The 17,716-nt window shown below is 41.0% G+C and overlaps 1 protein-coding gene across 3 annotated transcripts; it reads left to right on the top strand.

Moving 5' to 3' along the window:
* Nucleotides 1–1,586: 1,586 nt before the first annotated feature.
* fktn (fukutin) lies at nucleotides 1,587–15,350 on the top strand. 3 transcript variants are annotated; one of them, XM_069187358.1, is made up of 11 exons: nucleotides 1,587–1,667; nucleotides 2,810–3,002; nucleotides 4,426–4,482; nucleotides 5,489–5,689; nucleotides 6,503–6,780; nucleotides 7,519–7,651; nucleotides 9,456–9,585; nucleotides 10,644–10,777; nucleotides 12,180–12,304; nucleotides 12,536–12,777; nucleotides 14,167–15,350. In XM_069187358.1, the coding sequence occupies exons 2-10, from the start codon at nucleotides 2,901–2,903 to the stop codon at nucleotides 12,747–12,749; spliced, it is 1,374 nt and encodes a 457-aa protein (XP_069043459.1). In that variant the 5' UTR covers nucleotides 1,587–1,667; nucleotides 2,810–2,900; the 3' UTR covers nucleotides 12,750–12,777; nucleotides 14,167–15,350. The 3 variants fall into 3 exon arrangements, with proteins under 3 accessions (XP_069043459.1, XP_006626699.2, XP_015216765.2); XM_006626636.3 differs by having other exon boundaries at nucleotides 12,536–15,350; XM_015361279.2 differs by lacking the exon at nucleotides 1,587–1,667 and adding an exon at nucleotides 1,674–1,820 and having other exon boundaries at nucleotides 12,536–15,350.
* Nucleotides 15,351–17,716: the final 2,366 nt, after the last annotated feature.

Genomic DNA, 17,716 nt, shown 5'->3' with positions numbered 1-17,716 from the left:
GGTACTCATCCCTGCGATGAACTGGAACAATCTGCAGAGTAAGATAATACTGTCCATCTGAATTTCTGAGGTTGAGTGTAGCTGTATGATGAAATCTTTTCTGCCTGACGCTTAGTGCTAAATCCAGATAAATATGCCCGTTTATATTGTCCATTGTTGCACAAAAGAAAAAGAAAAGAAAGGACATTGGTGTAAGCCAGTTTGTCAGCTTACCACATAAATGAGAATCTGCTAGTATTTAATCCCTTTGTCTATCCATTTTCAAACTGCTTTATCCAATATAGGGTCGTGGGGGAGCTGTAGGTTATCCAGGCAAGCAATGGACACAAGGCAGGATACTCCCTGGACAGGAGGCCAGTCCATCACAGGGCAGACAGACAAACACACAATTACACCAGGGCCAGCTTTCTCAGAAGCCAGTTATCCTAACAGTATGTCTTTGGACTGTGGGAGGAAACCCATACAAACATGGAGAGAACATACAAGCCCCATGCAGGTAGCACCCTAGATATTGAACTCGCATACACAGCTGTGTGAGGCAGAAATGTACTAACCACTGTACTATCATGTCATGTATATGTTTATATAAAAAATAGATATGAAATGATGACATGACTTTATCCATTGTATCCAATGCACACATGAACCATCCTGCTATTGTGACCCAAATCAAAGCACACATGGGCCTGTTACTTTTCTGTCCCAACACCTACAGCAGATCGAAATCTGGTTCTGGAAAACCTGTCTGCTGGGATTTGTTCTAGTACAGCTCCCAGTCTTCAGAGCTTATTGCTCTATAACTGATAAGCTTTCTGGCTGAGATGTTTCAAAAACCCTGAGTGAATTTTCTCCCGACATCAGTACTTGGAACACTATGCAGTCTCTTTAACTTGCTAATTAAGAATGTGCTCCCTTATTTCAAGCTAAACAGCTCTTGACAGATGAAGTGATGATGAACAGACAGGAATGGGAATTATATTTGCTCTCAAAATGATGTTTTTTTTCTGCTCAGTTGCATTTGGTTTTACTTCAGGTGGCACACTGGAACAAAGACAGTCCTGAAACTCACTAATTACCACAGGGTTCATACCATTTCCTAAAAAAATAAAATAAAATAAAAAATGACCTCAAATAGAAAATTGTAATGAATTGGCACTGGTGTTTAAGGATCCAGTTGGACTCCTCCAAAAAAGGAACAGACTCTACTGGTACCCTAGGACTGAGAACTATTGCTTTAGATAATATTCTTTGCAATCACCATAGACATGCACAAAAAAGGACTGACGGCCCATTTCAACGAATAGGTAACATCTTACTTGAAGAACCTTTTTATTTTTAATGAAATCCTTTATGCTAACGGAAAAAATATTCAATGTGTATTCCAATTCTAATGCACAAGAAGGCGATTTAAAACACTTCTGGGCGGCATATTAATTAAAAGAAGATGCACAGCTAATTTGGCAAGGGCATAAAAGAGAAAAAAAAAACAATACAGAAATTCCGCTTTTACTTTATCTTCCAGCTGGGGAAAATTATTTTCTGTCTTCGCTCGTCCACCGAGAAAACGGTTTTATCTCGTTTGTCACTAATGGCGTTCCGTAGTGTGTAGCCGGGGTGAGCTGCGGATGGTTGGTTCAATGGGAATGTACAATCTCTGCACTGGATGGGTTAGTATGTTGTTCTGTTGTACCTTTATCTATATTTCAGAGCTATAGAGGCGGACTTGTAACCAATGTTTTATGCTTGAAATGTCTGTTTCACGTCATGTAGTTAAAAATCACATAAACAGTCGTTACAAATGGGTGTGTTCGTCTTGAAAGGTAAATGATACAGTTGATATACTGTATTTTGTGTTGGTCTGCAATGTCATAACAGTATGTACCTAGCCAGTAGATTCAAGAATCGACTCTTAGGGAAAATGTCTGGACTTCTTATATTATCTTGGAATTATTACATTTGGTCTCCTGTTTTAACGGTGCTTTAGTAATGTCGTTTTCTCTCACTACGTGCCTTATTTTCTAAAAGAGTTTTGTTTGTACTGTTGTTGTACTGCGGTTCTGTTTTATCAACACTAGGATTCTAAAGTAAACGATGTGAAATGAATAATATTCCTGGTTCCAGTTCATTTTTTAAAATTGACCGTATGTTGTGAAACCTTGTTTTACACATTTTCTGCCCCATCAGAATGTATTTATCTGTACGTGTGCAGTACGTTAAGAGGTAATTTTGAAAACTGCTGCATTGTACTGTTTCCTTCATTTTTCCAGTTTCGAAGATTTTGCTTTATAACTCAAAATGTTTATCGAAGATATAAATAAGAAACTTTGCATTTCGTTCAAATGGTCCCGTACTGGGATATACTGTAACCTTACAGTCAATTTAAAATCTTGAAAGGCAGTTCAAATCCTGTCTTGGAACTCGCTTTTATAAAGTAGCTTTTCAGTCCGAGTTACTGTATAAATGTGTGTATTTTTGTCACTGGGGTTTGCCTTTGTCTTGTACAGTACCCCGAAATGAAGTTATTTAAACGTTATATAAAAAAATGATCAGGTTGTTTTCAAACGGTTTCAGAGCTATGGGAAAAAAATGTAGTTGAAGAAATGACCAGTGGGTGGCAGTCTTTCTTTTTAGTTTGAAAATCGGATAGAAACAAAGACTGGAAAAATTGAGCTGTGCATGTTTTCATACTTTAATCGACATATATAGCTTGAATCACTTGTAAGATCTGAGACAAATTCCACAGTGTTCACAGTAGTGGTAATTTAGTGAAAACTCAGAAATCTGAGGTCTATTTTTATTTTTCACACAGCGTCAGAGTAATGCAAACCACATGGGAAGATGATAAAATTCCAGTCAGCTCATCCACGGTCCCTTACTGAGGGAGAAAGCGAAGAAGACTAATGCCTAGGATCAACAAGTCTGTGGTTCTGGCCCTGCTCACTGTGACCAGCTCAGTGTTCCTGTTGTTCCAGCTGTACTACTACAAACTGTATTTGTCAAAGGTATGCAGTGAACAGATGTTAGCTTGTGTGTTGTAATGGTTGTTATTGCTGATAATGTTGTATTATTTAATATTACAAAGATGTGACACAGCATGACAAACGTCAGATTTCAAGCACCTTTGGACCGTTGTGAAACTGGAAACTGAACATTTCTGGTCTACAGTTCATAAAATAAAGAATATTAACTTTTTTGGCGTAACGAATAACGGTGTGTGATAAAATGTTTCTTTCAGTCTTTGTCTTCTTGCCCAGGGTCCAGTCGTTCGCTCTTTACTCTCCACTGTGAGTGACCTTATTAAAAAAGAATTGTTCAATGGGACTTTAAAATATTCTTTAGAGTTGAGGTAGTGAGGAAACAGTCTAAGCAGAATTACGGATGAAAGGGTACAAACAAAAGAAGGCCATCTTATCTGTTTTTCTTGTTTGGCTGCTAGTAGCTGGTTGATCCAAGGATCTCATCCAGCAATTTCTAGAAAGAACCCAGGGTGACATCTGTATTGTGGGAGTATGGAACAGGTGCCTCATGGTCTCAGTTTCAAATGCACGTGCTGTACTATGTTACATATTCATGTGAATTTGTAGTATATAGTCAGGAGGTAAGAAATGTATATTATGATTTTTTTCCAGCTCAAACATGCACCTTTAAATACGTCTATGCACAATGTCTATTTCTACATTGCTGTATATAGAGAAAGAAAAAAAGAGATATGGACTTATGAGTAAATAGTACCAAATTTTGAGAAACGTGTCTGTCTATGCTGGACTCTATTGATTAATCACTGAAGACCTCTGCTATAACTCACCAAATTAATCTCTACCTTACAGTTTCTGTGTTAGAAATGGTCTGCAGTTTCAAACACTAGAGCTTCTGATCTGATCTGCACTGATGAGTTCCTTTTTCTAGAAGGCAGAGAGCAGCAATGCCAGGTCTTCGTCCAGCTCAAACCTTGTCAGTGCAGTGGGCAGCTCTTCCTATACTAGATAGCCAAAGTGGTCTTTCTAGAATGTTACGCGGGTCTGATATTAGATTTCAGAATCCTCAAAGGTATTGACAAAATGAATCAAATGGATTTGTCCTGAATGAACAGTAAAGTATGAACCATAGGACAAATATGGGAACTACATGAAAGTGCAATTAAAACCGAGAACTGGAGACACTTACTTACCCATTGTTATAAATGTTAGGGAAGTATGGAACAAGCTACCCAGCCACATGGTTGAATCCAATATTAAGGCTTCTCTCAAGAAACAGCTGGATGAGATCCTCAATCAATTAACTGCTAACTCCAGATGGGCTAGATGGGCCAACAGGCCTCCTTTCCTTTGTGACCTTTAAGTTGTTGTGTTTTGACTGTGTTGGCTACCTTTGGTTTCCTATCAAACATTGTTACTGAATTCTCATGGACTTGCTGTTTTATTTTAGAATGGGTCGCATTACTTCAAAGTTAAGGACGGTCTGCCCGCCAGTGATGCTCAGTGGGTGAGTACCACGTGCAACGCAAACGCACCTTCGTCTTTCCCGTCTTCTTTTTGAGGGTGGCTCAGGGGCACGTGTCCTGGGTTCAAATCAGGCGTCTGTGTGTGTGGTGTTCTCTCTTGGTTTGTGTAGGTTTTTCGACTGCTGTATCAGTTTCCTCCTAGCAAGCTGAACACGCTTGAGCGGCTAATCTAAGATGCCACTTTCTCGGTGGCCCTGGCGTCCAGTCCTGGGGGAGAGAATTCATACACTCTGTCAGGCCTACCGTTTGTCTCACAGCTCTGATATGATATTTCTATAGCTATGAGCCACACCTAGACCACCCGCTTTCTGACTATGGATAGATGTATTTTCTTCTTGAAAGGCAAAATGTCAAAAATCAAGCATTGGTTTCGAGCCTAACAGCAATAGGTGGCGGAAACATAAAAATGTCTCTGTGAGTAAACAGTGCATTTTATATCATGACAAATTGGAAGTGAATGATCACTGTTGAGAAATTCAAAAGGTAAGCATTTAGAACTGAAAATGCTGTTAAAGTTATAAATGACTTACATATGTCTTTGTAAACCCCCCAATTGAATCCCATAATAGGACTAATGGGGAACCTGGCAGAGTACTGGGAAACTCCTTAAATTTCAGGTACCAGATTCATCCATCCATCTATTTTCTGACTGCTTCATCCAATTCAAGGTTGCGAGGGAGCCGGACCCTATCCCAGGTACACCATGGGTACACCATGGGCAAGGCGCCCCCTGTGGGTGAGGTTAATCTTGCACGCAACCTTTAGTGTTATTCGTTTGACCTGAGGAGCAAAACAACAGGATTGCCTTGCTCTATGCCTGTGTTTGCAGGTACTGTATTCATATAAACACGTAGCAGCAGTGACTTTTCTTGGTGCATTTTGTGGGCAAATAACATCAAAAATTGATGAAAAGAAAACAGAGATAAGTCAAATAGCACATTTGTCTGTCATTCCGCATTTGAGCTTTGCGTTCTCTACTGCCTCTAGCACGTCACCAAGAAGTTTATGGAGCTGGTGGCCAAGCACAACTTACCCGTGTACCTGATCGACCCCGTAGTCCTGGGTCTGCTCTCTCAGGACGCACACCCCCTGAAGGACAGTCTTTCCAAGGGCAAGGACTGCAGATACATCTGCACCCAGAGAGAATTCATCACGTTTGCACTCTTGGCCAAATTCTGGAAGAATGATGTAAGTAATGAAGGATGCAGGTGTGTGAAAACACAGCATTGGTGAAATGTTCACCTTGAACTTTCATTCAGGCTTGAAGGGAACACTGAAAGTGCACACGCAATGCAAACATCTCTTGCCACCTTCTTAAATGCTATTGCTTCCCAGTTTGATTTCGCTACCTTGGTGCAAGGTGCATCTTAAATTGAGATGCTGTTACACCTCATTGCTTTCTTCAGCAAAACCGAGTGTTATACTGTATTCCGATTATTTAATAGTCCAGATTAAACCATAATATGATTTTTTATTACAATATATATTTCTACTTCACCGTGTTCGGAGGAGCGGTAAACGGTAGAACCGGGGCGGAGCGGTGGCTCTGTGGCTAAGGATCTGCGCCTGTGACTGGAAGGTTGCCGGTTCAAATCCCGCGGCCGGCAGAGGAATCCTACTCCGTTGGGCCCCTGAGCAAGGCCCTTAACCCTAACTGCTCCAGGGGCGCTGTACAATGGCTGACCCTGCGCTCTGACCCCAAGCGTCTCTCCCTGTCTGTGTGTCTGTGTCTCCATGGAGAAAAGCTGGGGTATGCGAAAAGATGAATTCCTAATGCAAGAAATTGTATAGGGCTAACAAAGAAACATTATTATTATTATTATTATTATTATTATTATTATTATTATTATTGTGTTCTGCTGTCTTTGATGACGATGGCAGTGGCCTGAGCAGGGCTGTCGGCCCCCCACCCCCACCCCCTTCCGCACTTCCTGGGCCTCTGTGTGTGTGCAGAGGTAGCACCCGGGAGGGTTCAGTGACGCTGCCCCCGTTGGTGTTCAGGCACGCCTGGCCCACGCGGCTGCGGAGGCCGGGCTGGAGTTCCTGGAGGTGCGCGGGAAGGACCCCCGTCTGGCCGGCCCGGACGACCTGTCCGGCATGGAGATCCCGCTGCACCTGCTCTTCCGCCTGCGCGCGCACGCCATCCACCTGCTGGTCTTCTACGAGAGGAGCGGCGGCTACCTTTGGCACGGGCCCCTGCGCCTCAGGCCCGGGGCCGACAGGAAGTTCGTGCCCTTCCGCAAGCTCGATTTTGGCCGCCATGCTGGGGCCTTTGACAGGTGAGGCGTCCGAAATGTTCTTTTGAAGAATGAGTTGGGGGGGGGGACATCCCAATTTGTGAAGCATCGGAAACTCTCGTTTTCCCAATCGGTCTTTGCAGTTTGTGATCTGTTTTTGTTTTTCTCAGTGGCAGCTTAAATATCTATTAATTCTAAATGAATATAGATATTATTAATATAATATTAATAAGCACTCATACCCCGGTATCCAAACCTAATTCATTCCTGAAAATGTGTTTGTGATCAGGAAATCAGAAATATAAATTCCATTATTTTTTATGGGGAAAGTTCTACCTGCCTGCAGTGAGCTTGTTTAGGAAAATCCCTAAAATACTGTTGACATGAAGGTATTATTCTCTTGAAATGTGGAATATATTAGTTCCTTTCTGTGTTTTTCTTTCTTCACTTATTTCCAGTCTTTTTTTTAAGTAAGGACTCATTGAATCACCCCAGTAAGTGTCGCATAAACTTCTCAATGTCAGTCACCATCGACAGTTGGTTCAGTTGTTGAGGTCATTCAATTGATCAGGTGATCATTGAAAAAGCAGGAATGCGAGGCTTTGAATGGTCAACCTTTCTTATGGTATGATCAACAATGATCATGATCTATGAATCAAACTGACACCAAGTCCGTTCAATATCCATAATACTTACTTAATTTCTCTAGAAATGTCCATTCATAATTATTCTGCGATGTTTCGTTGGATATTTTCATATAGTTTGGTTTTCTTGCAACAGAACAGAGCTGCTCCTGACCTCTGTGGATGGTTTAAACATCCGCATTCCAAAGAACATCTCCCGCTTCCTGAATGAGGTCAGTCACGCCAGGTTTCTGGAGTGCAGATACAAGGAGGCTCGAGCTTTCTATCAGGTTTGTCTTCTCATTTTGAACCATCAAATGCTCTTAAATAAGTTTCAGCATATGTGTAACATACATGTAATAGTCTTTGTTGTCTTTCTATTTCGATATTCTTGGTAAAGGAGTGAAGGAACGTAAGCAATTGACATTCCCTTTTATGGAGCACGCCACACGCTGGGGGGACGAGGGCTGTAGGGTGGGCTATAGAGAGGGATGGGTGGCTTTATGCCAGGGGTAGGTAATCCTGGTTTTGGTGGGTCTGTGTGTTTGTGGGTTGTGAAGTTCAGTTCTTGACAAGCTCTCAGAGCTCATTATTGGCTGAATAGGACGAGTTTTACGGCTTATCCCAGCTGTTCAGGAATTGGTGCTTTGGAAAGAAGATCTGCAGACCCACTGACGCTCCAGGGCCAGAATTGTCCACCCCCTGCTGTAGGCTGCAATCTTATACAGTACATGTTCACCACACAGGATCTGCATGCCCAGAACCTGCAGTGTCCTACTGTTTCCAGGTCTTCCTAAAGATGAGCCTTGTTTGTGGGCAGTGAGTCCGGGCGAAGTGCCCATTCTTGCCTGAACCACACTCCTCAGAATGCTGTGGGGAATGAGCTTGTGCCCTCAGTCTCCTGACTGGTTGGCGTAAGACAGTTGATGATCTTTGCCAAAGCAGGAGCCTGAGGTTTCAAATGGTCAGTCATTATCTGCCATCTGAGGACGGAGGGCAGAACCTTTGCTATGCGAGAGAGCAATATCCCGGCTTGACAGTGTTCCAGAGCTGAGGGAGGAGGACACCTCTTCCCTCATCCGTTTGTGGTCGCAGTGAGGGGAGCTCCTCCTCGCCCACCTCTGGTCAAGTCAGGACAATGCTCTAGTTTCACCTACAGGGTCTCCTCACTTGTAGCATCCTGACCTTTTCCTGCTCTTGCTTCCTCTGGCGGGTGAGGCCTGAGCCCTGGCCTCCATCCTGAAATGGCTGGGCAAAACCTCAAATTTATTTATTTACTAAGTAATAAACGAGCCAGATTACCTCCTCCTCTTGTTTTTAGCTCTTCTTATGTTATTTGCTATGACACTTTTTGGCCAGATGATGGCAGTCATGTTGTGATTTACATCTGCTTTGCACACTTATCTGTGATTGATTAGAACCGATTAAAGAAATACAAAACAAAAAAAGGTCGACACTAAATAGTAAAAACAGTATTTTTCCTTTGTATGGATTTTTGCTATATGCTCGTAATACTACAATACTACATTAACGATAATCTTCCCGGTATCTTCTGAGTATAAATACTGAACAAATTACAGATCTGTAAAAAATTACAGAATCATACAATATAAGTTCTCCAAAATTCCAGTCTTCTTAGCCTAAACTCTTAGCCTTCTCCCTGATTTTTTGTTCTGTTTATGTTTATGTTGTAGAAAAGAGGTGCCCTGTAACAGACAGCAGTATCGTTACTGACAGTATTGTGTTCAGTTGTATTGTTCACTGTAAGAAAATTGATTTATTGTACAGTAGATGAGGTTTAGAATATCTGACCCAGGGGTGGTTCAGGGAGTGATTGTTCACACAGCTGCCTCACATTTTTTTTACCCCACTTACTCCAGCTTCCTCCCGTTCAGCACACATGCTGTCTAGGTTTTTTGGTGTCTCTAAATTGTTCCCGTTTGTGCTGCAGTAGGCTGGCTTTGTACTCCGTACTTCCAGAACGGGCTCCAGCGTGCTGTAACCCTTCCCAGGAATGGATGGATGGATGGATGGATGGATGTCATTCTTTGGCCTGCTGTTACATGAACTTGTCTTGCCCTGTTTGCTCCTCAGCTGTACCCTGATGATACTTCCCAGGAAGCCATGGATTTCAGACAGAAGGCTAAGAGTTTACTTCACCTGGCAGCCAGGACACTCAACGCCCTCGGCGTGACCTTCTGGTTAAGCAGCGGCACTTGTTTGGGTGAGGACTGACATTTCTAAGAGCTTTTCCATCTGCTTGTTTTTATACATGTAACGTTTAAATAGAGGTTGGCCCATTCTTGAATTCTTCTTGAATACTTACATGAGGTTCAGTAAGTACAGAGTGTTAGCTGAAGGCAGAAAAACTGGAAATACTAAGCTTTGTGAAGCTAACTATAAAAACAATTGAGGCTCTTGGTATCGACACATTATTTGAATCTTCTAGACAATGTAGAGCAATAAAAAAGGAAATAGTGTTTGGGTATATAGTCAAATTTATTAAATGTAAATCGAAACAGGTTTCCAAATTAAATTTGTGTAGTGCACTGCATGTTAAGTGATGTTAGATCTTGGCCTCCACAATACAAAAAAAGATATTGATGCTGTGGAATCAGTGCTGAGAAGAGTTTTCCAGGTGCAAGTATATTCCCAGACTCGAGGTGTCCTAACAGACTGAAATAACTGAATCTTTTTTCTCTTGAACAAAGAAGACTACACGTTTTTTCAAAGTTTATTTTAATAATCCTTACACTTATGTAGCACTTTTCTGGACACTCCACTCAAAGCACTTTACAGGTAATGGGGACTCCCCTCCACCACCACCAATGTGTAGCCCCACCTGGATGATACAATGGCAGCAATGGTGCGCCAGAACGCTCACCACACATCAGCTATCAGTGGGGAGGAGAACAGTGATGAAGCCAGTTCATAGATGGGCATTATTAGGAGACCATGATTGGTAAAGGCTGGGGGAAATTTGGCCTCGACACTAGGGTTAAAACCCCTAGTCTTTTCGAGAAACGCCCTGGGGTTTTTAATGACCACTAAGATACAGGACCTCAATTTATGTCTTATCTGAAGGACGGCACCTTTTTTATAGTATAGTGTCCCTGTCATTAGTCTAGTGCATTAGGACCCACACAGACTCTGGCTCCCTACTGGTCCCTCTAACATCTCTTCCAGCAGCAACCTTAGCTTTGCCAGGAGGTCTCCACTCTAGTCTGTTACTCTAAACAGACACGTATTTCTGTATTAATAACACAGTGTTGCCCTTTCCAGGTTGGTTTCGACAGTGCAATATCATTCCTTACAGTAAGGATGTTGACCTGGGCATCTGGATAAAGGACTACCGGCCTGACATCATTCCAGCTTTTCAGAAGGCCGGCCTTCCGCTCAAACATAAATTTGGAAAGGTAAATTCTGAATCTTTTTTTATAGCTGTGGTTTGTTATGTTCTCACTTTTTGCTAGGGTGGCACAGGGGGACCATTGTACAAAAAAACATTCCCCGAGCTCTGGTTTTTGAAAGTCCAGGAGTCCATTTCCTTTATTTTTAAAATATTAATCAAAAACAAAAAGGGGGTACAAAGACTTTATAATCACATTCAAAGGTTTTAGAGAGACTAAAGAGTGCTTCAGCTACTCTGTAATGGGTTTTACTATGAAAGTACTCCAGACTGCCATTTCCTCACCCACTCAGACCAGCTGTCTGATTACCACCCTAAAATCACCATCTCCCATTTGCACACATGTAAACTACTAGTCATTTTATGTTTATGATGCGCGTTTTGGCGACCTCTACTGGTCGACCCACTGTGAATATAGACCTTTCTTGAGGCATCCTGCCACATTGGCCGAGTGAAGCGTTATTACTTTGGACTGCTTGTGATCAATCAAGGAGTGGTTCTTCTGTTGTTTGCCACATGCAGTTAGATAATCCTACAGTATACTACTTGTGATTTATTACTAATAATGCTGCTTTAATTGGAATCAAGCACAATTGTCCTCGTGCACCTTCATACCAGCTTCACTTGTGAAGTTCCCGAAACATGAACTTACAGTATGAGAAGAAAAACTCTTATTCACACATGCTTGACGGAGTAAGGCATACAGTATGTGAACGTATGTGAATGGAATTTTTTCATGTCAGATTTAATCAATAATCAAACACACAGGTGTGCCACACCTGAACTGAACTGTAAATACAACACCACGTGTGCAGGCCTTTGCAAACAAAGAGTTAAAAAAAATCCTTACACTCACATAGCACTTTACTGGCTGTGGAGACTCTCCTCCACCACCACCAATGTGCAGCCCCACCTGGAAAATGCAACAGCTGCCGAAGTGCACTCACTCACCACACATCGGCTATCAGTGGGGAGGAGAACAGAGTGATGAAGCCAATTATTAGGATTATTAGGAGGCCATGATTGGTAAACACCTTCAGATTTTTCGAGAAACTTCCTGGGATTTTTAATAACCACAGAGAGTCAGGACCTCGGTTTTATGTCTCATCAGAGGAAGGCGCCTTTTTGCAGTATAGTTTTCCCAATTTTTGAATAACTCTATGTACTTTTTTTTTTATTTGAACACCAGTTAGGGATAACTAACATCTCACACATCGACATTACACAGCAAAAAAGGCATTCATGGTCTAACCAGAGGTGATAGGCAATGAACTAGTAGCACTGAGCAGGTCACTCACAAAAGGCTGTCCGTGACAGTAAATATGTAAATATCATCACATTGCAGCTGTACGTGCTCCAGTCTGGCTTTCACTGGGTGGCAGTGCGTGTTAATGTAACACTTGTTGCAGGTTGAAGACAGCCTGGAGCTCTCCTTCCAGGGTCAAGACGTCAAGCTCGATATCTTCTTCTTCTACGAGGACAGTGATATTGTGTGGAACGGTGGCACCCAGGCCAAGAGTGGCAAGAAGTTCAAGTGAGTGTCTCCGTTTTTCTCCATCTTGTCCAGTTCATCAAAGTTTTATTCCTGCAGCGTTGTTTGCTTGGTACACATTATTTTCTGCCAAACAGATTGGTCTGAAGTAAGATTCGTTTCATATTTCAAGGTCTGGAGTAATAAGCTCTTAATAAAAAATCAGTAGCAAGTAATAAATATGGGGAAGGGTGGAGTGACTTCTCACTTGACAGGGAGGTTCTGTCTTGGCAGGTATGTTTTCCCAAAGTTTAGCCTCTGCTGGACGGAGTTGGTCGAGCTGAAGGTGCAGGTTCCGTGTGAAACACTGGAATACATTGAAGCCAATTATGGGAAGAGCTGGAATATTCCCGTGAAGACCTGGGACTGGAAGAGCTCCCCCTCCAACGTGCAGGAGAATGGACAGTGGCCAGTGGCGGAATGGGATGAGGTTATTCAGGTCTACTGAGCTGAACCAGCCACAGAAAAGACAAACGGTGATCTATTGTTACTTGAAACTCTATTTTTAACATATGCTGCATTAACTGAACATTATTAATGTCCATAGATTAGGTGTAAATTCCAATCTGAGTCTTCTTACTTACATTTAATATTATCTATCCAGCATAATGCCATAAAAAGAAAACCTTCCTTTTATATTTGTTAGTGAAGTACTCCGTACTGTCCATGTTGCAAGCTCCCTCAGTCTGCTGTAGAAATTCATGTTCATTTCCTTGAGAGTTATTATGTTTGAAGGTTGTGTTAAAGTGGCACTACTGCTACTGTGCTACACAGTAGTCCATTGCCTCTGTATTTAATGCACCTTACCATTCCACACTGAAGACTTTTTATCATCTGAACCACACTTTGTGCTGTCACAGTACTAGCTGATCCTGATTGTCTTGTCAAAAATAATGTAGTTTCTCTAATTGGAGTAAATAGCTATTTTTCATGCAACCATCCTTCACCTATAAAGCTGGCATCCAAGAACAATCTTTATTTTCAGTTTTAGATATCAAGACAAATAGACCAGAACACCGTTCTTGCTTCAGGTTTATATAAAAAACTCTCAGTGACAGCAACAGTGCATGGTATAACGTATGTAGGCAGCCGTGTCTCACTATAGAAACTGCTATTTTAGGGATATTTAAGAAATATAGGTATTGGACTAGATACTGTTTTGCTTGTGCTTTTAACATATTTGGATTTGGTTTTAAGACATAAACAACTGCTGTGAAAAGTCTTTAATAGTAGAGAGATGTGAAACTCATTCAGGACTATATCAAGTCATTTCTTTCAGGTTGTAAATGTGCTGTTAGTTTGTTTTATTTATTTAAATCACTGCATTATCTTCTCTCCCGTTTCTTCTTTCAAATGAGTTTGAAAATTATTTTGTAGTCATCTTTTCTGTTTTCAGTTTTATTGCATTAAAAATCTGTTTTTTTATCCAAATAAAGAAATCGGTATCTTGGTGCACAGCTCACCAGGAAAGTTGCTTATAGCTCACAAACCTTAATGCATGTAGTAGTTTGCAGATTCATGAGAGTAAATTCACCAGCTAAAAAACTGACCGTACATATACATAGTCTAAGTTGAAGAATTTAAATATGCTACACAAATGGTTAGAGTAATAAAAGCAAACTATAACTTTGTCACAAATGTTAGAATGCATTGACATTTCTCAAAATTTTCTAAGTTTTGTAATATCAGCTATAGAAAACAGAGGAACTTGTGGGTATGAACTAAAATGTTTTCAACATTTCGAAAATGTAGAATTCCACATAAGGTAAACAATTGCAAATTGATTGAAAAGGGTTTAGAAGTGTTAGTGTAAACTACATGAAATAATACAATTTTCTATAAGACGTTCTATAATATTTTTTTAGCAAAACTGAATTTATGGCAAGCCTAGAGGTGCTGATGTCCAGTTTCAGCCCAGTGGACCCAGCACACAAGATCATGCGTAACACAGCCCCCGGGTTCGTAACCAGTACCAGCTCTGGTTACCCCTGCGTTTAATGAGATGGATGGAAATTGCAGCTCTGCAGTCTTGGAGGCAGACTGTTCACTAAAACATCTGTAAGGTGACATTCAGGGGAAAAAAGCTGCAAGGTGATGTAAGTGTTAGTGGTTCTTCCTGATGGGGAAATCACCGTGAACTCCTGAACCGTGGTCAGCATGAACCCCAAGTCCAGGTCCGTGCCAGGGTGCAGTAGCTCGTCCAGCTCCTCTCAGAGGATTTGACTCGTGGTCCATCGCAATGGTGGTCCCCACTTGCACAGTACATCTGGAAGGACTGGAGCGAGGGGGAAACATGGTACATGGCTTCTCCAGCAGCATCGGCAGAAGGGACTCGAAGAACACGCTCCGTGTGCATCTGTAATTCTGTTAGCAGTTCCATAATTCTGAGGCTTACAATTTACTGAACCTGAACAGCTATATTAAAGCTTCACCTGGTTCTCGAAACATGTCCATTACACTGTTAAATCTTAGGTAAGTTATTACAGTACTTTATATTGTACTACATGTGTACTAAAGGTCATTAAATGCTTTAAAATGCAATGTAATTAATGTAACTCATTTCTTCCCAGATTAAGTACAAGAGAGATTTTATATATTTAATGCACTATATTATATATTAGCCATAATATGTAATATTACATATTAGCCAGAATTGATAGCCAAATTTGTACTTATTCTATAAAACTACCTAATATTTGTGGTCTTATTGTTCCTTTAGAAGTAAACGTTTTTATATTTCTGCTCATAAAGTCAGTACTGTAATTTATGGTAACTTAAACCATATAAGTGTCTTGTATATATAGTTTACAAAGACTTTAATGTTAAGCAAACTATCATAGTTTTTTGTTTGTCGTTTTTACAGTGCTTTATGAAAATTCCCTAATGTATAGTTTGATGTAACTGTGAAAAACAATCTTAGCACTAACTTCATCGCGGTGATAAGGATGGACAGAATCTTAACATTATTTCAATACAGTATACTGTCAGCACCTATTGTTGCAATTGTATCATATTTATGAACATACTAAATAAACCAGATCCATCAACATTTTGTTTTCATGATTGTTCTCTCTTAAGAGTTGTTGCAGTGTTTGATTTTGGATGCCAAATGATGCAAAAAACAGATTTGAGCTTAGCCATGATTGGTTTCACCTCCAATATTCACCTCTATACTTCTTCATCAGTCTGTTATGGTTTGATCTTAAAAGTCCTTGTAAGGTAACAGCACAATATACTGTTAAAATACAGCTACAATCAGAAAGTAATCCCTAAAACGACAACACTCTTCAGTCCAAATAGATATTCTGTAGGCAGTGATGTGCAGAAAACAAAGGAGAAAGAGATTTGTATGTATATTCTTGTATCAAAGCACTAAGTGATCAATTGGCATATTACTCAAGCATACAGCAGGAACCAACAAATATTTCAGTTTTAAATATTTCTGGTAAACTGCTGTCTACTGATAATCAGTATTGTCTTAAGGTTCTGTCTTTTTTATTATAATTGGGATTGTTTCGGCACCATGATAGATATCATCAAGTACAGCATATACAAAACAAGACATTTCAGACATTAGACTAATTTTGGCATGTAATACTCTTAATACTTCTTTATATTCTTAACCAACTTTCTCTGCCCTTGATCCTGTGGATCACTTTATACTGTAGATGCCTATCTGATATTGATGTCTCGTGATATTTCTAGAGACAAAGATGCCACACACACATTCAGTTTTGTGACAAAATTAGCAAATGATGAATCTATATATGAACCTATGATACAAGATAGGAATATGCTGTAACCATAAGTGAGAGGATTTGGGCTGTCTTGCCCGTTTATATGAATCACTCTGCCAGTTTTCTGCTTCGCTCTTCCTGATGAGGATTCGTTTGAATAAAAATGTGATGCATCTTCAGCAATCATTTTCTTGAAATCCACGTGGATGTATTATAATACTGTGTTAAGCCGTTGACCTGATTTTGAGCTGATTATGCAGCTATAGACAACATGGACTTTCTTTCATCCTCTACACTGTTTTCCAAGGGCTGCTGAGCTGTCGCTAGAAAATCATTTCCCGAGCATTCAGAAACATCAGGTGGGATCCAAGGCCATTACTGTACCAGCTAGGCAAAGCCTCTTGCCAGTGAAAGCTACAATGATTCTCAATCAGGCGCATAAAAAGCTTAGCTGGAAGAAGAAGAGCCCGGCAGTTTTCCTTGTCGGACACATGATAAACCACCTCGCTCACAGTTTTGATTTCTTAGAACACTTTATCTCTGTATGACAAGTGCAGCTGACCCACTCTCTTTCTGAGATCCCAGGCGCTTGTAGGCTCCAAGACATACGATGACACTCCCTAGACAGCAGAGCACTCTGCCAAGCCGAAGGACTGCTCCTCTGCTGCCGCAGAGTTATACACAGTCTAGCTTTCAGTGAGAGGGTGATGTCACTTCTGTAACGGGCTCATGCATGAGCCCTCTTACTCTCTCCCCATCTAAATTCTCCCTACTCTCCTCCGCAGCAACCTCAGCCATTGACAGACAACAGCCTGAGAACTGAGATTTGCGTGGTTGCTCTCCCTGCCCCTGCCAGGATTCAATTCCTGTAACTCATGGGCTACAAGCCACACAGCGCCACACCTAGGACAGGGGTTAACTGCACTGTGCCAAAAGACTGGTGGTCAGTCTGTGTTGTACACTGTCTAGCTTTCAAGGGGCTGAAGCTTCTCCTGTTTCTCCTGTCACTCCTGTTATATATGCATGGGGGAAAGACTGACTCTACACAATGGTGTCTGAGGCATGTTAAATTTCTACATGTGAGTACAGGGAAATTAATGAGAAAGATGATATATTTTAAAAAATAAATGGTGTTATTCAACAGACGTTTTTGAGGAGATCGAATTCTAATGTCTTGCTTTCTCTCCCCTGTATTTAAATACTCCATGGCTGCAAACAACACTACACACATCTTTCCTAAAGCCTCACCATTGCAGCAGCTCCCTGGCTCATTCCTTGTAAATGAGAGGAGTTGGGACAGCATTGGCCACCGTAGGTCTTTTCCTCAGCTAGCTGAGCTATCCATTAATGTTTATCTGCATGGATTATTTAAAGCAAGGCAACATTAGATGTTTAGAAATCTGAATTTGAATTTAAAAAGTGGTGTCTTTCTCCAATTATACAATTCAAAGTCTGTTACATGTTCCTTAAGAGGTTTGGATTTAATTTTGACTGTATTAGTCTATGTACAGCACAATGTACAACTCAGCACAGGCAGGGTGATGCTCTTTCTTGTTACATGAAAACACAAGAGTCAAAAGGTCAATTTGCCTGGTGAACAGAAGCCAGGCAGGTGGACAGCACCATTCACCGCATTCAGATAATGTTTCCTTTCAGAACATTTACTGCTATGTTTACA

The sequence above is a fragment of the Lepisosteus oculatus genome, chromosome 3 (assembly GCF_040954835.1).
Source record: "Lepisosteus oculatus isolate fLepOcu1 chromosome 3, fLepOcu1.hap2, whole genome shotgun sequence".
Classification (NCBI taxonomy): domain Eukaryota; kingdom Metazoa; phylum Chordata; class Actinopteri; order Semionotiformes; family Lepisosteidae; genus Lepisosteus; species Lepisosteus oculatus.
This window is presented reverse-complemented; position numbering and strand designations above follow the sequence as displayed.